Source organism: Pristiophorus japonicus, chromosome 12, assembly GCF_044704955.1.
Source record: "Pristiophorus japonicus isolate sPriJap1 chromosome 12, sPriJap1.hap1, whole genome shotgun sequence".
In the NCBI taxonomy this organism is placed as follows: Eukaryota; Metazoa; Chordata; class Chondrichthyes; family Pristiophoridae; genus Pristiophorus; species Pristiophorus japonicus.
In genome coordinates, this window is record NC_091988.1 from 180,230,954 (window position 1) to 180,254,880 (window position 23,927).

Genomic DNA, 23,927 nt, shown 5'->3' on the forward strand with positions numbered 1-23,927 from the left:
AAAAAAACGGCTTATCTCGCTCTAGTTAGTCCAGTCTGGAAACAGTGCCCGGGTCAACATCATGGACTGCATCGTTGTGAAGATTATTTGAACTGTAATGGATGGAATATAATTGCATTCATATGCAAATAGCGCGGGGCTTCTGCCATGGGGTCTACTGTTAATATATAGAACGCAAGCGCTATTATTCTTAAATATGTCAAACGAAATTAATAAAATGTGGCATTCTTTGATTATTGTTGTTGCCGTTGTGCACAATGATCGTTCACTCTGATTAAAATGTGTAATTCAGCGTCAGAAATAACACCACCAAAATGTATTAGATACCGTCATTTATTATTCCATATATGTATATATATATATATTACACAATGTATGCTTCAAGATAAACTTTGCATTATACATTCCGCCATGTATAACCACACCACACATACGGTTTAAAACATTTTCACATGTTCATGAAACAATCGCTTAGATAGCACATATACTCCTCTCCATATATTAAACATGGATTTTAAGACGCTTCCAGTCCCTTGCCTAGAGACTGAATGTTGAAATCCTATAATGTCGGGAAGTGAGTTATTACAGTAGATCCCGCCACCACTGCATATTTGAAATACTCTGCAAGTACCTCAAGGTGTTTCTGAAGGCTGGCCCTGTCATGTTCACTTTGTGTCACGTTGAATTGTAATTGCAATGGGTTGCCGCAATGCGGTAAGATTTTAATTGCAGGCTTTTACGCTAATGGAATTATTTCTATACTTGACCTTTTTAAAGTAACAATTTGAGTTCTGCACAAAATTAAAATGGGCGCCTATCTGAAATGTTTTGTGGATCTAGAGGAAATGTGATACATGCCCGAGAACATCCTCAGTCGCTCGCGTTGGGGTCGTACGCCTCAATCAGTCCCTCCATCGAATGGATGAACCCGGACACGCTGCATATAGAACCTATAACAAATATGCTGACATCGAAAAATACATGATGCCACTGCAGCTGCCTCCACAAAAGTTTGAGGTGGAAGAGGCTTGGGAGCAGAAAACAGAGGCCTGCACCCGTTAGGCTCCCAGTCAGGCCCATGAGCAGAGCGAAGTGGGGGATATACATGGCCATCAACAAGGTCAAGACCACGAGGACGCACCTTAAAGCTAATCCCCATGATTTGATTTTACCATCGGCCCCATAACAATTAGTAAGCATGGCAAACCTCCCCTCTTGGAAAAGGGACTTCTCTAAGACTTCGACAGCTGCGAAGAATGGCAGTGGATAGGAGAGCAAGGCTTTGGCCACCAGGAAGATGTTGACCACTGCTCTGATAGTCGAGGGGAGGTTGTCTGTGATGACCTCTTTTGTCGCATCTGCCCAGGTCAGGTACGCTACCAGGGCAAATAATCCCTTGAGTATGCACGCTGCTATGTGAGTCCAGTTCATCATGCTGTGGAATTCTTTGGGGCTCTTCATGTTCCCCTCCAACGATGGCAGGAAGATCTGTGAAGTGTAGCTAAAAACGATAATGCCGATGGAAATGGGGAATTTTTTGACGTCAATGTAGAATTTAACTTTATCCCAGGCCCAGTCCCGGGCTCTAGACAGACAGTAGGCGATCACTAGGACGTTAATGACAAAGTGCGCCAGAGTGCAGAGCAAGCTAAACTTCGACACCGCTTTCAGATTTTTCAAGAACGCGCAGGGTAACAACACTGCAGTGGCCAAAATTGACCAGGATTTTTGAGAGATGGGCAGGTTTGGGAAGCTGTTATACATAAGGTTGCCGCTCACAACCACATACAAAACGCAGGTCATGATTAACTCAATGATCTGGGCTACATTCACGACCCTGCCACCCAGCTTGGGAAAGCGAGGGGCGCAGCAGGCATTCGCAACGTCCACATAGGAGTCCCTTACTCTCACCAGCACGCCGTCTTCGTTTTCCTCGTACAGACAAGCGATCAGGATCTTTCCCGTGTAGCAACACACCACAGCAGCGAAAATGATTAAAAATAGTCCTAGATATCCTCCATGCAGGATAGCGTAGGGCAAGCCCAGGACGAACATACCCTGAAAGACAGAGACGCCACAATATGGTCACACATTTTCTTTCAACTTAGCAATACGACGCATTTATTCACAGTACAAATAAGATACATTTTTACGGAACCGAAAACATTAGCAAGACGTTTAGAAGACTACATATTGCAGTTTAAATGTATATTTGAACAGGCATTTACATGCAAGGTTACATGAATTCTGTCTACTAATTACATTATATATACTGGGAGTGTATTTGTTGCTCAAGTTACAAATTATTTATTTTTAATAGCTAACATTTTTATTTCCCCTACGGTATTCACTTACGGGTGCAATAAAACGCACCGTTTTATAAAACTGTCAATTTAGAGTGCGCTAGTTGCCAACTATTTTCAATTAAAAGGACAAATATTTCATTGACACAATGCTGTTCCAACAGCGAATATTCAAGAGATCAGTTGCATTCTATATCTTTATTCCATGGTGAATTAACGACCAAAGTTGCCGTTCGCTTGGGAGAGTTGAAGGGAAGTGTTAGAATTTTTAAGTAATGCATGGAGAAAAACAAGTGTTTGGTTTACCTGGATGGCGTTGGTCACATTCCAGCCCGCTTCCCAGGCAGTAATTTTGGGCTTTCCCTGAGCTGCTAATTCCATGCACGGCTCGCCGTCTTTCGAGGTTGAGGGAGGCAGACCAGTGCCGTCTCTCTGGTAATGACTGTCGCCCTCAGACACTGGCACGGCCTCTCCGGCCACCTCTTCGGGTTTCAGAATGTCCATCTGCAGCCCCTGGCGGTGCTCATAGTCCAGATCATCGCACTGTGCAAACCCAACGCCTTCCTCGTCGGTGGCCGCTTGGAAGCCCATCCTGGCGAACACCCCGCTAACTTTCGCCTGAGATTTGTTCGAGACCGAAGTAGCGACATTAGAAAGCTTGCTCTTTATAAGCGTCGCCATCGCCACTCACTTGTTGGGATGTTCTTTTTGTACAGAAACGAAAGTAATTTGAACCGGCACACTTAAAGCTTTGCGGAGGGGAGGGGGAAGGGATCCCAAACTGCTATCTCCAATTCTTACTGAAAGTGTACCTTTCTTGCTGGTCTTTTCCCTGGATCATGTCAGCTCTTAAAGTTGGACTCTGCAACCTTTCATCCCGCGTCCAAAACCGCTCTCACGTCCTGCAGGTGAAAGCAGCCAGCCGCCAGTCCTGAATCGGGGCTTTAATTTTCTCTCTCTGCGCAGATTTTAGCCCAGTCTGCACCGCTCAGGTCCCGGTTGGTTCCCTTCAGCCGGAATGATGCCAGTTCTGCTGCGGAGCGCCTACGGGGAGGAATGAAAGGCGACGTGTCATACAACTGACAACGCAAGCCATTGCTTTGCCAACTACGTCTCCAAATCCAGCACGTCCATACATCAACCAGAAAGGATGTGTGGATTCACGTGGGAGGGGCGCCCGGTCCTCAGCCCAGCCATAACATTGGCTTCCTTTTCTGCATCGCAAGAAATCGCAAGCTCTGTTCTTACTTGCCATTAATATTAGCAAAAATAACAGAAAAGTATTACTAAAAGTCCCAGTACATGAATAGCTCATCCTATATTGAACGTTTTTATTCTGAAACGTACCTCAATATTGCAATGGGAGTCTCGCCGCATTGCCAAAGTAACTAGTTTGTGAATTAAGCGTATTGTTTATCTTATGTCGGAGATTAAACAGAAATTGTGCAGGCTGTTAAATATTCCACACATTCTTTCCCAGATTCCTTATTAAGATCGGAATGATGCAACTGTGTTCTACGGATAAAGCATTCCACCACTTGCCAGCGACTTACAGCATCACTTGCCCAAGTCGATATTTAATTTCTAGAAAAGATATATAATTTTATATTGAACGAACGTGGAATGTGGAAACAAATTCGCTTCGTCGCCGAGATACAGCTATGGCGAAATGTTCTATCTGTGACTCATTTGGTTTTAAGACCAAACTCAGATGTTTCTAGAAATCGTGTGTTTGAGCACTGAATGCAATATTTACCCGTGACAGTAAAATGCCTAATTATGCATAGTCGCGGTGATTGAATTAAGTACTTCTCGATGTAGTATCAGCAAATCAAAGTTCACTTTTTATTCCATTCAGAAATTCCAGTTTATCAAACACAACACAATTGTACAGAGCCAAAAAAAACTGGAACGGGTCCATTAAATCTGAGAAAAATACATTTCACACACACACATGTTATTTTTCAAGTGTGCTTTTCACAATTAATGTCCAGTACAATATAATAAACGCAAATAGCCACTTCTGAAATCAGCATGTACAGAGCCTAATAATTCTTCCGCGATTAAACAGAGCAGGGGTGTTTAAAGGAGCAAGGTTGGATTCTAACCTTTGCAAACAAATGCCTAAGTCTGACTTGGTTGTCCAGTTCATTCTCATGAATAGGAGCAGAGTGCTTTAGCTCTTCTGTTGATCACCGTTGTCGGAATTGTGAAGGCAAAGTTGCACAATCTTACTCACATTTGTCTTTTATGGAGCAGGTTTCAGGATTCTCCTAAAATAAAATGAAGTCCTTTTCTCTTGTTTCTTATCAGGACATTTTAACCGGCACTCGGGTTGTGGGAAGTCATTTTAAAGCTCCCGCAGCATTTCCGTTTCCTCGCACTTCTCTCAGGGATCGGCGTGAAATGGAAGTAGTTAGTTTGGTCCCACTGATCAACTCATTATACCAATGGAATTCCCGTTTTACCAAATAGGGATCTAAGGTATTCCATTAGTCTTGCACGGGGATGAGCGGACGGATTCGGTTTGTTGGGACAAATTTGGCTGCGAGCCATGCCTACCTTGTACTGGAAATATCACAAAAGATTTGTCTTGTAAATATATCAATCAAGCGAAAACACTGGGCACAGGCGGGGTAGTCATGATAGGAAAGAACCTTTGGGGAAATATTACGGTGCGTTTTTTGGAATTATAGATTTGCATGTTCACAATATATAATCATCATCATAGTGTTCACAATACACTAGTAGAGGGAATAATTTATTTGCAGATAATTTGAATTCATACAGTTTGGTGCAGTGATCTGAATGATGACAGCTAACTTTACAACATTATCGGTTATATCAAATCTGCTTTATTTAACCTTCTAACCATTATTTTATGATTTTAAACGGCATATTATATACATTCCATTTGTAATTAATTGTGCGCTTTGTACAGTATTTACGTTTTTCCCATTTTACAATTATTATCCGTTTTCTTGTTGGTAACCGATTGAATAATGTAAGTTGTGTAACGGTTCTGGGCGATGAGATCAGAAGATCGCGTCATCCCGTTTTGCTTAAATTCTGATGAATTTATCAAGTACAGGAGACTTTCTCACACCAGGAACAGCAACTCCGCACAGCGGTGTCAAAATTGCACATGGATTTGCGGTGTTAAGGGTTCTAAATTGAATTTTACAGATTTAAAACAGGCGAATGCATTTATACTAAATGTTCGACAGTAATAGAATATTCCCATAAAAGTGAAATTACAGAATGATTTACAGACATACACACTGCACGGGAAGGGGAAAGCGGGTCACAATTAAAACGAATTTCTTCAGTCAATTCTGCTTCCAAACCCCCTCCATTGCAGCTCTGCAGAAGCCGCGATCCCTTACCTGTTAACATCGAACAAAGCAAATTCCGGCCCTTGAGCAAACTATATAACTAATTGAAACTGGACCACAGAAGTTGCATTACAAAGGTCCACTTTATCAGATATAAATTCAGCAGGAAAACATCGAACTTGCGTGGTATATTTTCAATTTATAGTGGTAAAAGATTGAAAGCTAAAATAATGGCCAGGTTAAGTGCACATTTAAATGTCAATAAAAAAGTTACTATACAAAATAATTTTACAAAACAAAATGCAGATTATATTCTGGCGTTAAGAAAACGCTGCTTTTAAAATAAATGAGCTTCAAGTACTTATCTAACTTTTAAAGATTTGTAGCAATATTATGAGAATGCCGCAACAAATCCGTCAATTCTACTGTTTCGTGCATGTTAACATGAAATGTCAGCTAGGTCTCAACGGCGAGAGAGATTCCATTTCAATGGCATGACTACTATAACTCAGTTTTCTATTTACCAAAGGATGTCAACCGCTGAAGTTAGATTAATATTTCAGAGTTTGTGCTCTAGGGGGAAGGATCCAAGCAGAAGCTTCAGAAATCTACTTTTTTGGAAGGTTATCTGATTTGAAAACCTAATTGGGCAGCGTGCAGTGTCGAAGAATGAATTTGCATTTATAAAGCTCTTCTTTCACATCCACTGGACGTCTCGCAGAACTTCACATCAAATGAATTACTTTTGTAAGTGTAGTCACTGTTGTTATGTAAGCAAATTATGTCGGCAAATCAGCGGGACATGGAGAAAATAGCCACTCTTTTTGACACCAACAAAGTTGTTTTGGAGTCCATTGGGTTTTCTCATCCCCTTCTCATCTGCCTGTGCAAAATAGGACAGTAACTGTAGCTTAGTAAAAAGCAAAATACTGTGGATGCTGGAATCTGGAATAAAAACAGAACATGCTGGAAATCTCAGCGGGTTAGGCAGCATCTGTGGAGAGAAACAGAGTTAACGATTTGGGTTGACGACCCTTCGTCAGAACTGTGTTATAACGATAGCTTAGTGCAACTTTAGCATTGATGCAAAGTGGTTTCGAATAACGTGGAAGTTGTACAAGCTATGAATAAGGTTGGCGATCTTACTTCCAAGTGCACTGACGCCAAGGGGCAAATGACTATTTGTAATAGCCTACTAGAGCAGGTAACTGCAGCTGTACTACAACTTAGCTTAGGTTTGTCACTGGATGCAAATATATCTCCAGTCCAGCGTGAAGGCAAGTTCAGTAGTTTTGCAGGCTGTTCACTTGAATGGCTCAGGGAGGATCCAGGATTCATATTCAATCCATACTAATATGTGCTTGTGTTAAAATGATATTCTCAGAAATTTCCAAAATATTTGTATATTAGAAGAAAAAATATTCTATTAGTTTCAAATGGGGCCTAACATTCTTCTCTTGGTTAATTTCAATGAAAAATAGATACGAGTAAAATGTGGTGTAATGTTAAAAAGCACCAACAATATGTGTCTATGCTTAGCTATGATATGAACCGTCCTCCCCCTACTCAGTAAAGAATTCTAAAGGTTATCAATAGTATGATTTTTGCTTGTCCTTTCTTCTCTTTGATATTATTAAAAGTAATTAATAATAAATTTGAGGAGAATTCTGCAATTACAGAGCCAAAAGGGAAACAGTGAGAGGGTTGTATTTACCATGCAAGAGCATGCTGTAGCAACATAGGTATGTACATTATAAAGAGAAAAACATAGCCCAGCAATGCAGATGACATAAGAGACATGATTTGATGCATGTACTTACCCTGGCAGTGGACATACCATAACAGAGCCAGTTATATAGAGACATGGTTGAGAAGCAAGACCACGAGGAGGCTCAGAATCATCAGATTGAGGCGTGTCACTTCATTCATGAAGAATTGCAGGGATAATCAACCATCCACACTGCTAAAAGTGAATTAATTTTATTGACAAGTTGGCTATATTGGTTCATGTTTGCTCTTATATGTTGTGAATTTTTGTTGGGCATGTACCCAACCAGCATTTCTCTAGTTGAGGGTGTAGCATTGGTGGATAGCTGCATAGCCAAATGGTCCATGTAAGCATCGAATAGTGGCCATCTATGAGGTTTCAGAATCGCTGTTTAATGTTTTCTTGTAACCAAATAAGTTGAAACTGGCAATGACTGCTTATGGGAGTTTCAACCACACAGCCTTTATATTAGCACAGATATTGTGCATAAGAGATGCTAAAATGAGCTGTCGACTGTCAACACTGGTGTTTCTATTTGCTAATAGATTGTAATACAGATAACTGTTATTGTAATACTACTCATGTAGAAAGCAGCAGGGTGTATCTGAGCATTGAATCCTGCTGCACGACCAAGCAACCACTATCCTTTTGAAAATAGATCAACTTTGGTCTGTATCTCCATACAACCCAGAATAGGTACTTTGGGGGTGAAATTCATTATCACCCTGTTTGAGGGCGGTAATATCCGGGAGATGCGAAACATAGTGACAGGCGCGGAAGTCCTGCCCCTCTCGGTAAATTCGGGTTGCCATCCCCGGAAGGAAGTGGAGAGCTAAATAAAGTGCACCACTTCCTTCCTGGGGTGGTAACGGGGTGGACGTCTCAGCAGCGCCACACACTTGGCCACAGCCGAGGAGCCCTTCCCTCAACTAAAGGGAAGGGCCCAAGCAGCCAACTCTGCAGAAGGAAAAGGCACCTACCTGGAACACCCATCATCATCATTGACAGTCCCTCGGAGTCGAGGATGACTTTCTTCCACACTAGAAATGAGTTCTCAGGTGATTGAGGAGTCCAGTGCAGGACCTACAGTCTCTGTCACAGGTGGGGCAAACAGTGGTTGAAGGAACAGGTGGGTACGGTGCCTGAGTTGCCATGCACGCCTTCTGCTGTCGACACTTGGCTTCAGCTTGCTCTCAGTGAAGAGACTTGAGGTGTTCAGCGCCTTCCCGGATGCTTTTCCTCCACTTTGGGTGGTCTTGGGCCAGAGATTCCCAGGTGTCAGTGGGGCTGTTACATTTTTTTCAAAGAGACTTTGAGGGTGTCCTTGAAGCGTTTCCTCTGCCCACCTGGGGTTCGCTTGCCATGTTGGAGCTTCAAGTAGAATGCTTGTTTTGGGAGTCTTGTGTCAGGCATGTGGGTGATGTGGCCCATCCAACGGAGCTGATCAAGCGTGGTCTGAGGATATTGGCCTAACTGAGGACACTGACATTGGTGCACCTATCCTGCCAATGGATTTGCAGGATCTTGTGAAGGCAGCGTTGGTGGTACTTCTCCAATGTTTTGAGGTGCCTGCTGTACATAGTGTATATCTCTGAGCTATATAGGAGGGCGGGTATCACTACTGCTCTGCAGACCATGAGCTTGGTGCTGGTCTTGAGGTCCCGGTCTTCAAACACCCTCTTCCTCAGGCGACTGAAGGCTGCACTGGCACACTGAAGGTGGTGTTGGACCTCGTCGTCAATGTCTGCCCTTGTTGACAGTAGGCTCCTGAAGTATGGAAAATGGTCCACATTGTCCAAGGCCTCATCATGGATTTTCATAACCAGGGGACAGTGCTGTGTGGCGGAGGCAGGTTGGTGGATTTTACCTTTATCTTTCGGATGTTTAGTGTAAGGCCCTATGCTCCCGTATGCCTCAATGAAGGTGTTGATGATGGCTTGGATTTCGGCCTCCAAGTGTGTGCAGATGCAGGCATCATCTGTGTACTGTAGTTCGATGACTGGAACATGGAGCGGGGGCACCGCACGATCAGCCTGGCACTCAAGCAGAGTGCCGGGCTGAGTGATCATGGCTACGACCCCATGAAGAAACCACATCAGGAGTGGCAACAAAAAGGTTACATTTTTCTTTTCCCCGGCCACCTCGCCTTTCATTTTCTCCCCGCTAGTGGGTGGCCGCCTGATAAGCAACCCGTTCAGCTGTTAGTGTTATTGCCAAGCGCGGCTGCTGGGGGTGAAAACCAATTTTGGGGCCGGGGCACTAACAGGGTGATGCCCACAGCGATGATGTCACAATCTCTAGGTGCAGGACGCAATGACGGAGTGCCGCCGCAAAACTCCCACCTATTATGGCGGGAGTTATTGCCAGCATCGCGCCCGGTAAGGCATTTGCATTCTGAGGTGCACCGAATTTCTAGCCCTCTGTATCAGGATCTTCACGCAGTAACAGATGGCTCCTTCACAACCATCATCAGGCCCATCTATTCCTCACCATGCATTTTGTGTTTAAGCTGTACTTTTTATCAACATCACTTATTAATAATCCGATCATTTGTGTATTTCTGGTGGTGTCTGCTTCATATGGAGTTGATGACAGTTGGTGTTCTGGTGTGTGATGCTCTTCAGCTGTAGCTAATGGATTATTTTGGTTTTCATTGCCCTGTTAAAGGAAGCAGAAAGATATTAAACACTTATCCATTTTTTATTGTATTGTCAAAATGTGTTATTTTATGCACGTTAATAATCTGTGTAGATACTCTGATATATTATGCAGAGTATAGAATATATAATTTAAATTGTTCTGTACTCTCCTCCAATCTCCATTGTCTCAACACCTTCTATTCTTTCCCTTTGAAATAATCTATGGTATCTTTCTTATTTGCTTCAGATTAGGGTGTGCATCAATTTGGTCCACACTATGCTGCCCTGTTACATGCCAGTTTTATGTTTAAATTAAAGATACTGTGATTTGGTCCATTGAAACTCCTCTCAAGAGTACATACTGTGGTCCCTTAGAGAATGAGACTGGAGAATTAATAGTGGGAAACAAGGAAATGACAGTGACTTTGAACAAATATTTTGAATCAGTTTTCACGGTAGAGGACACTAAAAACATCCCAATAATTGATAATCAAGGAGCTATTGCAGGGAGGGGGCGAGGGGGGGGGGGTACTTAAAACAATCACTATCATACAGATAAAGTAATGGCAAACTAATGGGACTAAAAGTGGACAAGTCCCCTAGACTTGATGGCATGTAACCTAGGGTCTTAAAAGAAGTGGCTGCAGAGATAGTGGATGCATTGGTTGTAATCTACCAAAATTCCCTGAATTCTGGAGCAGTCCCAGCGGACTGGAAAACTGCAAATGTTACACCCCTATTTAAAAAAGGAGGGAGACAGAAAGCAGGAAACTATAGACCAGTTAGCCTAACATCTGTCATTGGGAAATTGCTGGAGTCCATCATTAGGGAGTAGTAGCAGGACATTTAGAAAATCATATTGCAGTCAAGCAGAGTCAGAATAGTTTTATGAAAGGGAAATCACGTTTGACAAATTTGTTGGAATTCTTTGAAGATGTAATAAGCAGAGTGGATAAAGGAGAACTAGTTGATGTCATATATTTGGATTTCCAGAAAGCATTCAATAAGGTGCCACACAAAAGGTTACTGCACAAGATAAGAGCTCACGGGGTTGGGGGTAATATATTAGTGTGGATAGAGGATTGGCTAACTAACAGAAAACAGAGAGTTGGGATAAATGGGTCATTTTCAGGTTGGCAAACTGTAACTAGTGGGGCACCACAGGGATCAACTATTTACAACTAAATGATTGACTTAGATGAAGGGACCAAGTGTAACATAGCCAAATCTCCTGATGATACAAAGCTAAGTGGGAAAGCAAGTTGAGAGGAGGATGCAAAGAATCTACAAAGGGATATAGATAGGCTCACTGAGTGGGCAAATATTTGGCAGATAGACTATAATGTGGGAAAATGTGAGGTTATCCACTTTGGTAGGAGAAATACAAAAGCAAATTATTATTTAAATGGGGAGCGATTACAAAGTGCGGTAGTATCGAGGGATCTGAGGGTTCTTGTACATGAAATGCAAAAAGTTAGCATGTAGGTACAGCAATAATCAGGAAAGTAAATGGAATGCTGGCCTTTATTGCAAGGGGAATGGAGTATAAAAGTAGGGAAGTCCTGCGACAACTGTACAGGGTATTGGTAAGCCCACACCTGGAGTACCGCGTACAGTTTTGGTCTCCGTATTTAAGGAAGGTTATACTTGCATTGGAGGCAGTTCAGAGAAGGTTGACGAGGTTGATTCCTGAGACGAATCGGTTGTCATAGATTGTCAAGGTTGAGCAGGTTGGCCTATGCTCATTGGAGTTTAGAAGAATAAGAGGTGATCTTATTGAAATGTATAAGATTCTGAGGGTGCTTGATAGAGTAGATGCAGAGAGGATGTTTCCCCTCATGAGGGAATCTAGTACTAGGGGGCATAGTTTCAGAATAAGGAGTTGCCCATTTAAAAGAGAAATGAGGAGGAATTTCTTCTCTCCGAGTGTTATGAATCTTTGGAATTCTCTACCCCAGAGAGTTGTGGAGGCTGGGTCTTTGAATATATTTAAGGTGGAGATAGACAGATTTTTGTATGATAAGGGAGTCAAGGGTTTTGGGGAGCGGGCAGGGAAGTGGAGTTGAGGCCAGGATCAGATCAGCCATGATCATGTTGAATGGTGGAGCAGGCTCGAGGGTCAAATGGCCTACTCCTGCTCCTATTTCTTATGTTCTTATGTACTCTTTCCCATCATGGCATTTTTAATGTTATTTGCAAACCATGTTATTTTCACTTCTGTACCATTCTTATTATATCATTGCTCACATTTCCCTGTGGCAACAAGGCAGTTTTTATATACTTATTTTACAACAATTACTTTCGATTGTGTTCTTATGTATTTTGTTTTACTTCATTATGATCTTCATTAAATTGTGCAGTGACTTCTATATCTCCAGTCAGGTCCTCCAAATCATGGACATAGAATCCCCTGCTTCTGATATCTTACCAGACTTAACTTCTTTGCATATTTAGGGTGAACTACCCCCATCATGAATGTGCTTTCAACTACTCCATTATATAGGTTATCAGAGCCTCATTTATGTCAGCTATTTTCACCAGAGATTTTCACCCAAAGCTAGAGTAACATACTTTTCCATTAGCATATTTTTTTTAAATTAATAATTTAAATCATTGTCTTGATTTTCTATGGTGTATGATTCAGCATAGTCCAGGTCTAATAATTAACTTGTACATCACTTGCTAGAGAGTATATAGTTTCCCACCACATTCCCTGTCTCCTCAGAAGGTGGAAAGTATTATATTGGTTAACCATAGCATACAGGCTAAAACTACTATCCATACATTTATACTGAAATAATATACTGAAGCAAATAAATGGGCATGGTACTATACAGTACAATATATGCAAACTGGATTGACTGTTTAAAAATGTATTCTTAGTCTTTATAGTTCCACTCAGCAAATTCTTATAGAGTTCTAATTTACTCTTTGCAGACACATGGCAAATATGTACTGAAGACCATGAGAAAGTTCTTGGATTATGAGGCTATATTTTGTTTTGAAGTTCAAACAATTTCTTCACTGCAGTCAGGCAATCAAAATGTTATCAATTTTCACACCTTAACAGACAAATTGGTGAAGGATTGTAACTGACGGCTTCCTGGTATCAGAATAGCCCACTTGGTTTTCCATTTTACAATAACTGGAAATGACACTTTTATCTGACAATGTGCTGTATTCCTTCGCCATCTCAGTATCTTCATCTCAATTGGTTTCTCCACAAAAAAACATTTGCCTCTTTGCAACAGATTATCTCCTGTCTTCCATTTTTAAAGTTAGTAAATGAAGACAAGCCTTCGTTTTAGCCCTATTTATAAAACATTAAAAAAGGCGGAATTTACAGTTTCCAGCATAGATGCGTCCCACTTACTTGGTGGTGACTACCTGAGAAAATAGAATTTCTGGTACTTGGTAATAAACTCTTTGAGGGATCAATTTGCTAAATAAAATCAGGTCAGAATTCATAATGTTTGCATATTTTAGTAATTGGTAAAAAAATGAAAATTGAGTATAAACTCAAAATTTACAGCCAGCGCTACTAAATATTTGAACATCCTATAGTTTTGTTTGGTTGAGCTACCATGCTTCTAGTATGGGTAGCCCATAAGCCAATAGGCTACTCTACTGTAGGTGTCAGTTTTAAAACAGTACCTGCTTAAAACCACGCAAGCCATCAATCCTGAGCTGTACTATTTGGCTCTTCATTGTCTTGTTCACAGGCACAGCTGAATTCCCTGAAGGTGCACATGCATATATGCACATAACAATTCTTAATAGTGTTCAGATTATAGTAATTTTTTTTAACATTTAATGGCATATTCACGCACTATTATTAAACAATATAAAAATTAAGTAACAAAATTCCTAGGTGGGTTAACCAAACTTTTTGATGTCAGCTTCATGTCTGTTATTTACACAACAATGGGTGAGAAACTGAAGCACTGAGACACTAGCTCCTGGAGGTGGTTTCATCATTACTTGACAGAATTTGATCTGATCTCTAAAATTTAAATACTTACATTTATATAATGCCTTTCATGACCACCGAATGTCTCGAAACGCTTTACAGCCAATTAAGTACTTTTAGAATGTAGTCACTGTTGTAACATGGGAAAAGTGGCAGCCAATTTGTGCACAGCAACTCCCACAAACAGCAATGTAACAATGACCATGTAATCTGTTTTAGATGGTTGATTGTGGGATAAATATTGACCATGACACCAGAGATAACTCCCCTGCTTTTCTTTGAAATAATGCCATGGGATCTTTTACGTTGACCTGGAGAGCAGACAGAGCCTCGATTTAACATCTCATCTAAAAGACAGCACCTCCAACAGTGCAGTACTGGAGTGTCAGCGTAGATTTTTGTGCTCAAGTCCCTGGAGTGGGACTTGAACCTACAACCTTCTAGGATCCTAAAGGCAAGTGTGCTACCCACTGAGCCACAGCTGACACAATTAAAGCCCAAATTACTTTGTAGGGACACAAACTGTGCCTTGTATTCTCCTGTACATAATTACAGATTGCACCCAGTTCTTTCTATGCTTAATAAAATAACCCCCTTTTGATGAGTAATGACTTTCATTCAGCATTTGCTTACTTTTATACTTCATAATAATGCACTGCCAACTACAGTCCACTGGGAACTGTGGGTAGACAGGTGAAATGTGACTCCTTAATGTGACTTAATCACTAATACAAAGGCAAAATACTGCGGATGCTGCAAATCTGAAATAGAAACAGAAGTACTGATCAGCAGGTCTCAACAGTACTCAGCAGGTCAAGTAGCATCTGTGGAGAGAGAAACAGTTAACGTTTCAGGCCGGTGGCCTTTTGTCATTTTCCCTTTATGTGGCTTATTGGCTCAAGTCCCCATTAAAGTACAAAAGGATTCCAATTCTACGTCTTCTATTTGTGAAAAAATTGTACCTCCTGGTTTTTGGATTTCTGTGGTAAATTGAGTGTAATCGTTTCTATTAGAGTTCTACCATGAACCAAGAGAAAGTTTTTCAAATACTCACTGTGTGTGGTAAGAGTTTTATATTTTATTCCCCACTTAACTTTTTCCACTAATTATGAGGATTTTTTTTTCTTGTGCTTATATCCAAAATAAAGACTGAATGCAGGCTGTGATGTTGTTATTTTTCTTGTAAGGTTTTGGTATTGTGCATTTGCCCTGCACTAAAATCTAAAGTGGTAGCAGTTCAACAGATCAATTGTATTAAAGGACACTTCATTGATCCTCATAGGCTATCCTCAGTGGTGCAGAGGTGACTCAATCGGGTTAGATCAATTCAAAAATAAATATTCCAACGGGTACAATCCAATTTATCTTTGTTGAAAGGGATTTATCCTCGACAAATTAAAATCAAGAAAAAAATGAAATTTGAACAGGAAGCATTATCATATTTTTAACATCTTTTGTTAATCTTGCCTTGCTAAAAATCTTGTCAAAATGATTTACCCAGTAACTAAGCTTGCTCAAAATCCAATTAACTGTGCTGATACACCAGGACATGTAGTTATATCTCTTAACGTTGAATTAAATGTACATTTGTCTGTCATTAAGATACTTAACTGCAAGCAAAATTCGTAAAAGCACTGAAAACTCCGATATGAAACCAAACTTTTCTCTTCACAAAGGGTGGCAGCCGGTCACTTAAATGCCTGCCAAACTCCTTGGAAAATACTTTCTCAATCTGAAACGTTTGAGAATTATTTCGGCAGTTCACCTTGTGCAATGCGAACACTTTATATTGCCTATTGTCCAAACAATGCAACGCATTTCCAACAAAAGAATTCTTGCAGCTACTTTATGAAGCAATTCCAGTTTCAATACGTCCTACACGCTTTAAACACAACAAGAATTGTTCTTGTCGTAATGTACAGCGACACTCTTACTCCTTTAAAGTAGTACATTTTCTATTTGGCTACGCCATGTCCCGAACAGCCGTATTTCCCGTCTCCGTAATTACGGTATCTACAAACAATAAGAAACCCTTTGTATCAGACTAGTCACTCTTACCAATTTAGATAATGCTGTTTACTTTTTGACGGAACTGGTCCACAAAAGTGAGGCAAATGAAAGCCCGAGTCAAACAATAGCCTAAAGCTCAGGTCTTGCTGTCTAATTGTTGGTCTGAGGATGATTTGCCAAGTTCAGTTTTTAATGCGATCCACAAGTCTATCCATCGAATTTTAATTTGATTCAATCACGCCGATTTGTATCGATTCAATTTAAATTGCATTTTTTTTCTCTCTTTCCAAACCTTTTGAACTGTCAATCACATCACTGGTCCACGCTGCATCAAACACCGCAGTATTTGCGAATCAAATCTGGATTGTATCTGTGCTGTCTACAGATTTAAAGACATACACTCAGATATCGAACTGCTTTGGCTACAAATGTAAATAATGTGCAGATCTCCATTTAAATGGACAGCACTGTACTCTAGACGTTTGCCACTGTAGCCCAGCGTTCTTTAGCTCGGCATCTTGAGACATCCGAGTAAACGATGGTAATCATCAGAGGAAGCCCCCGTGATCGCTCAGAACCCCCTTGCCCAATCTTACGGGATTAGGCTTCTAAGCCAATGCTGTCATTGGAAGCTTCAGTCGAGCGTTTCTTCAATTTAAAAGGGCAGGGCTTGGGATGTGGCTGACTCTAAAATTGCGCTACTAAAAAAGATTGAAAGGGGAAAAACGAACCACAGTCGATGGATAGGGGCGGAAGAAGGTGTTTTGATTTTAACAATAAAACGACACAAATTTGAAAAGAATTGAAGGTTCCAACCTTGAACTTTTCTAAAATGCAGTTTTGTGCTGGCGTTCTCACACATTCCTTAACTCGAAACATAAAAAAGGTCTTTAATATCGTGAAAGCATCAGTATGGATCATAATCATGCTTCACGGAATCTGAACACTGGTTTCCACGCTTTTAGTTGCTGAAGATTTAAGAAGCTAAATCTATTATAATTTATAGTCCAGCTTCTAATCTCTCTCTGCTTACACCACCCGTCTCAAATGTGAATGCTGCTGCCTGGGAGAGCGCTATGGGCAAGTGTGGTTTACACATAGGACCAAAACTCCTCTCCCAACATTGAATTTTAATGGTTTAGACAGTGCAGATGCAGTGCTGTCTAGATATTTTATTGAATTGAAAGCTGTTATTTAAAAAAAGAACATTAAAAAGGCCCAAGGAACACCGAGACACTTTTTACACCGGGTTTGGTACCACACTGAATTTACACTTTCTAATGCGTTAAGTGAGCGATTATCTGGTCATTATAAGAACATAAGAAATAGGAACAGGAGTAGGCCATACGGTCCCTCGAGCCTGCTCCACCATTCAATAAGATCATGGCTGATCTGATCATGGACTCAGCTCCACTTCCCCGCCAGCTCCCCATAACCCCTTGTCCCCTTATCATTTAAGGAACTGTCAATTTCTGTCTTAAATTTATTCCATGTCCCAGGTTCCACAGCTCTCTGAGGCAGCGAATTCCACAGATCTACAACCCGCTGAGAGAAGATATTTCTCCTCATTTCTGTTTTAAATGGGCGGCCCTTATTCTAAGATCATGCCCTCTAGTTCTAGTCTCCCCCATCAGTGAAAACATCCTCTCTGCATCCACCTTGTCAAGCCCCCTCATAATCTTATATGTTTCGATAAGATCACCTCTCATTCTTCTGAATTCCAATGAGTAGAGGCCCAACTTACTCAACCGTTCCTCATAAGTCAACTCCCTCATCCCCGGAATCAACCGAGTGAACCTTCTCTGAACTGCCTCCAAAGCAAGTATATCCTTTTGTAAATATGGAAACCAAAATTGCACGCAGTATTCCAGTTGCGGCCTCACCAATACCTTATATAGCTGTAACAAGACTTCCCTGCTTTTATACTCCATCCCCTTTGCAATAAAGGCCAAGATACCATTGGCCTTCCTGATCACTTGCTGTACCTGCATACTAACCTTTTGTGTTTCATTGCTGTTTGTGGGAGCTTGCTGTGTGCAAATTGTCCGCCGTCTTTCCTACATTACAACAGTGACTATACTTCATTGGTTTTAAAGCGCGTTGGGACGTCTGGTGGTTGTGAAAGGCGCTATATAAATGCGAGTCTTTGTTTATATGTGAGATTGCTCTTCTCCGCCCCGATTCTATCGCCAGGCTGCATTTACATTGAGCCTTGGTCGATACAATTTAGGACTTTACACCAATACGAAATGTATGTTGTGTTGTGTTGCAGCCTGACACCCACCCATGAAGTATAAATGAAATCTTAATATACTGATCATATTCCTGCACCTCTGTCTAACATTTAATCATGCCGACCGTGACACGCACCAACTATTGTTTTGTAATGTGTTTAACAGGCGGGACAACCAATTCCTGCAAGCCATATTACACTGAAAGCTGGTGTTTTATTCGGTTCATTTATCTAACAGCTTCCAAATACCTCGAAATAGAAAGAGAAAATTGCTGGGGACACTCAGCGGGTCAGAGAGCGTCTGTCGAGAGAGAGCACAAACAAGCCCGTCGACATTTCGGGTGTTGAAACTTTGCTCACTACCTACCTGCCGCATAGGGCATTCTGCTGGGAATGAAAAAGAGTAGCGGGACACGACGGGAAAGGGGGGGAAGACTCACTTCCACGTGACAAGGAAGGTCACGTTTGCTAATGTTCGTGCACAGTCAAAGCAAAGCAATGACGGCTGGGAGCGACTTTGTAAAGGATAAAAAGTCCACGGTGCATTTAATAGCTAGCGTGAGCGGGTAATGAAATCATCACTGTCCGGGGATGCAACAGAGCATTTTGTAAGCAGCAGAAGGCAGTCAGAATTTGTTTGCCAAGGTCATTGGCTGCTTGAGTTCATCGCAAAGCCTAGAAATGTGCTTGTGCACAAACCGTGCAAGGTCCAAATGTCCAAACGCCGCAGTTATTGTCAAGCTACAGATGCAAGATATGCTGGCATCTGGTGAAATAAATAGGCCAGATGGTGAAATATAGGACTTGTGACACATGTCTTTAGCTATCTTGCAAAATATGAATTTACCGGAATAAGGTTCAATCTCCCCTCCCCACCTCGATGAATTTAACCCTTACCCTTGCCAAATATGAGGATGTAATCATTGACGTCGTTTTGTGATGTTACGCCAATGTTGTCTATTTCTGAAATAGAATTAGAATGCTGCTCGAGTTCCTGCTAAGCTGCAGCTGAAATTCTGCTATCTTTTGCGTTTGCTTTCGTGATGTGGACGATTCTGGTTCAAGTATCATAAACTCTAGATGGATAAATAAATCTAAAATAGCGCTTCAGTAAGTAATCGGAATTATGGGTTTTGTCGTTCTATCGCATTTGGCAAATGTTAAAACCAAGGTTACATTCATACTTCACAAAGCAATGAGAGCCAAACTCTCTCGTTTACGCGCACTCTACCAAACCCATCACGTCCTGAGATTGAAATCCACATGAAGCCAATTTACAGGCTGGCGTCACTGACGTCATGATGTTCCCGGAATGGACTCAACTGCACTGCACTTTTGAACTCAAATTGTAGGGGACTGCATTCACGCTGCTTGTGGTATCTGTAGTTTGGGTATGAAACCTTAGGTGTGATGGGGCTTTCACTTAAAACTGTTCCAGTGCGGTCCTAAGTGAGATGAGATTGCTGGGCTCCATATAGAATCAGAGAAATTCTCCACACTATCTCGACACTAACTTTAGTATCCAAGTAGAAACTGCTTCACTGCAACACTAAAGTTGGTATGTAAATCTACCTTTGCAGTACAACCAGAGACTGATAGCCAGCTGCACTATGGGGTTTCCACACGCCTGTTTATACTATAACAGATTAAAACAATGCTGGAAACACTCAGCAGCATCTGTGGTGTGAGAAACTAAGTTAACGTTTCAGGTCGATGAGCTTTGTCAGAACTGGTCTGCTTATACTGGCTGGCTGGAACTACTAGCCAGGAGTTACGTTTTAATTAATTAGACAGTGCTGGTGGTAATGCCCATATCGAAAGAGTTCGGGTCATTGACACACAAGCATAAACATGTGATTAAAAAGAAAGACTTGGATTTATATAGTTCCTTTCACGTCCACCGACGTCTCAAAGCGCTTTCCAGCCAATGAAGTAATGGTGTATAATCAAGGGCAAAGGTAGACCCAATCAACCTACAGCCCCAATCCCAACACATCGCAGTTCCTCATCCCCAATGGAGATCAGGGTGAGCAGTCTTCTGCACTTCGCAATCCAAAGGGGCAACGTTTAGCGGCGCCAATAAGAACAATAAAATAAACGTAAGGAGAAAACAAATATTGGGCACTTGGTTGTCCATCCTATGAATGGAGTTTGAAAGAATTTAATTTTTCACGATGACCACATCACAACTTAACTATATCCCCAGGAGCTCAGGTCCGATTTTGGCGATGCCTGCATGGATGGCTCGTTCAAATCTATAGTGAACTCAGAAGTTCTGTGAAGGAGTTTCAATGAAAGTTTAAATGACCTGCGGGTCCAAGGGACGCCTGAGCATGTCTTACACCTGGTTGATACCGCGTTGAATTCACACACCTGGTGCCATCAGACGGAAGCGTTGTGAGTTTGCGCCCTAAAAACACTAGTGAGAAACCAAAATACAACATTACCAGGAGCATTTTATTACAATCCAGACAACAGTTCAAATACTTCTTTGCATAAAAACAATTACAATGGATTGATTACTCACTCACCTATGTGGTTATTTCTGGAGACTCATAGAAACATAGAAACATAGAAAATAGGTGCAGGAGTAGGCCATTCGGCCCTTCTAGCCTGCACCGCCATTCAATGAGTTCATGGCTGAACATGCAACTTCAGTACCCCATTCCTGCTTTCTCACCATACCCCTTGATCCCCCTAGTAGTAAGGACTTCATCTAACTCCTTTTTGAATATATTTAGTGAATTGGCCTCAACAACTTTCTGTGGTAGAGAATTCCACAGGTTCACCACTCTCTGGGTGAAGAAGTTTCTCCTCATCTCGGTCCTAAATGGCTTACCCCTTATCCTTAGACTGTGTCCCCTGGTTCTGGACTTCCCCAACATTGGGAACATTCTTCCTGCATCTAACCTGTCTAACCCCGTCAGAATTTTAAACGTTTCTATGAGGTCCCCTCTCATTCTTCTGAACTCCAGTGAATACAAGCCCAGTTGATCCAGTTTTTCTTGATAGGTCAGTCCCGCCATCCCGGGAATCAGTCTGGTGAACCTTCGCTGCACTCCCTCAATAGCAAGAATGTCCTTCCTCAGGTTAGGAGACCAAAACTGTACACAATACTCCAGGTGTGGCCTCACCAAGACCCTGTACAACTGTAGCAACACCTCCCTGCTCCTGTACTCAAATCCCCTCGCAATGAAGGCCAACATTTGCTTTCTTAACCGCCTGCTGTACCTGCATGCCAACCTTCAATGACTGATGTACCATGACACCCAGGTCTCGTTGCACCTTCCCTTTTCCTAATCTGTCACCATTCAGATAATAGTCTGTCTCTCTGTTTTTACCACCTAAGTGGATAACCTTACATTTATCCACATTATACTTCATCTGCCATGCATTTGCCCACTCACCTAACCTATCCAAGTCGCTCTGCAGCCTCATAGCATCCTCCTCGCAGCTCACACTGCCACCCAACTTAGTGTCATCCGCAAATTTGGAGATACTACATTTGTGTTCAGTCGGTCGATTGTTCTAATTGATTTTTACTTTGAATTCCAAATTAATGGCATTCAGTACCATGTGATAAAGCCATTGTCACACGTGTTGAGGCATTGCGGCCATAAATCATTCTCAGGGCCTCTGGATTCTGGTGGCTGAATAAACTCAATTCTGGTTTTATTTCATAGATTTCCATAATTTTCCGGGATTGTTCCAAACATTTTTCTGTGAAAACTCCAAACTAACGAACTTGATAATTCTTCACTATTCTAAACTTTCTCTCAACTTACATCATTTATAAGGATAACATTGGATTGAATAACATGAAGGAGGGTGATTTTACACAATGGTAGCTTCATTCAGTGCAAAAGTGGATTCGCTTTGCACTGACACTGCAATGATAGTGTGAATAACAGTCTGCCTCCTGTGTCAGGGCAAAGACCAAGACTCCCTGGAGGAGGGAGACTTGTTCAGTTTTATTTCAATCAGTTCAGGCCTCAGCCTCCGAATTGCACCTGAAGTAGATGGAGCTTTGCACCAATGCCAAAGTGTGGAGTTAATATAAGTCATTTCAAACGGTGTCCATTAGTTCTGGATATCATTGTACTGAAATGGTGTTACTTTATTGTAAAAGATCTTCACAAAGCTCACATCTGCTGGTAACCATTTTGAAGTCGTTTATTTGCCAGAATTTCAAATGAAAGTTTAACTAACACAGATATATCATCGCTGCTTTTGACTTGGTTATATCTGATCCCTTTCGACGCTGGACTATTTTCCTTCTTCACTTACATAACTCAATATTCATTGTTTGTTCGCCTGTTTGCCCCTCAGCCACTCCTCACATTAACACGCGTGTGGTGCCAGAAGCAGAGTAGAGTAATGGAATCTGGGGCAACATCGCAAACTTGAGTTTGCCCTCCTGCTCAATGCGGATCGCAGGGCACTCTCCTCTCGGCATTCTCCACTTTACGAGGCGTGTCGCCTCCCTGCCTCACACGCCTGGTCCACTCATTGAGAAGCGCTTTCGTCAAAACTTCAACCGGTGTAAAATAAAAGGGGTCACCTTCTCATGCCGCACACCAAAAACCTGCTGAGAAATAATCTTGAACCTTCTGTTCGGAGAAATGTTAAACAGAAGCAGAATTCCTTGGCGGATCCTCCGCGGGCTGGAGCGGGTGGTATCTAACGGGACGGCGAGTCCAGCATCATCTTCAGAATAATGTGTCTTCCAACTTGTTCCAAACTATAATTACGGTGCATTTAAAGGACATTGCACCCCCTGGCCCTGGGGACATATCCATCGGGGTGGGGGGTACTTTATGCAAATATTATGATTTGAGAGCGATTCCAATCCTTTGGGCAGACTTGCCCTACTTTGAGCGGACGAACTAAATAGAGGGTTGTTGTTAAATCGTTTGCACCAAATGCTTGGTTTTCAGATTTAGCAGAGGCTGGGATCCGCCAGTATTTATTGTCAGGTTCCCGCGGTATTGTGAGTGAGGCAGTTTGTTTGTTGTTACAGTGAAAGCTGGGGACTGTGTAGTCGATTTGCTCAACTCCACCGATTTCAGCCAGTCACCGCCAACTGGGGCTCGTGTTTGCCTGTTGTTTATGTTACCGGTTAACTATTAATATTGCTGTTAACTATTATTAAAAGCCATCGATTTGAAGCCTGCGGAAGGAAACTTGCGGTCTTCAGAACAAGCCAGTTTGAATCCCTTTAAATGACTGAACACCTACAAGCAAACACTCCCTGCTCCAGACTGGCAGGTGGACGGAGCTGCAAACGCTGAATTTCATTCTGTTTCTTTCCCCCCAGAGAGCCTGAGAGCGAAATATGACAGGATAATAAAGAGTGCGATAATATACTTTAAAAAGGCAATTACGCGAGCTGCGGGAGTGGGACAAGCCTGTTTGACCTGGTTAATAGCTCCGAGGAGAGCTGGGGCTTGAAGAGGCGAGAAGGAACCCAATTACTAAAATACAAATGCGAACAATAACAGAGGGAATACACCGGCTGATGGGGCTGGTCTCACTGTAGTGTTTTGTGTCTGTGGATGTAATTTTCGCGTTGCATTGATGCAGAAAGTGGTGTATAACCATGTCACGTTATTGCTTGGCAAGGGGCGTGAATATCTGAGGGAAACGGAAGGAGGAAGGCCATTCTGCCC

At 41.8% G+C, this 23,927-nt stretch overlaps 1 protein-coding gene across 1 annotated transcript; it reads right to left on the reverse strand.

Moving 5' to 3' along the window:
- Positions 1-332: 332 nt before the first annotated feature.
- Positions 333-4,571, reverse strand: LOC139277071 (vesicular inhibitory amino acid transporter). Its single transcript, XM_070895084.1, has 3 exons — positions 4,543-4,571; positions 2,610-3,347; positions 333-2,058 (listed from the first exon to the last, which is right to left on the reverse strand). The coding sequence occupies exons 2-3, from the start codon at positions 2,982-2,984 to the stop codon at positions 871-873; spliced, it is 1,563 nt and encodes a 520-aa protein (XP_070751185.1). The 5' UTR covers positions 2,985-3,347; positions 4,543-4,571; the 3' UTR covers positions 333-870.
- Positions 4,572-23,927: the final 19,356 nt, after the last annotated feature.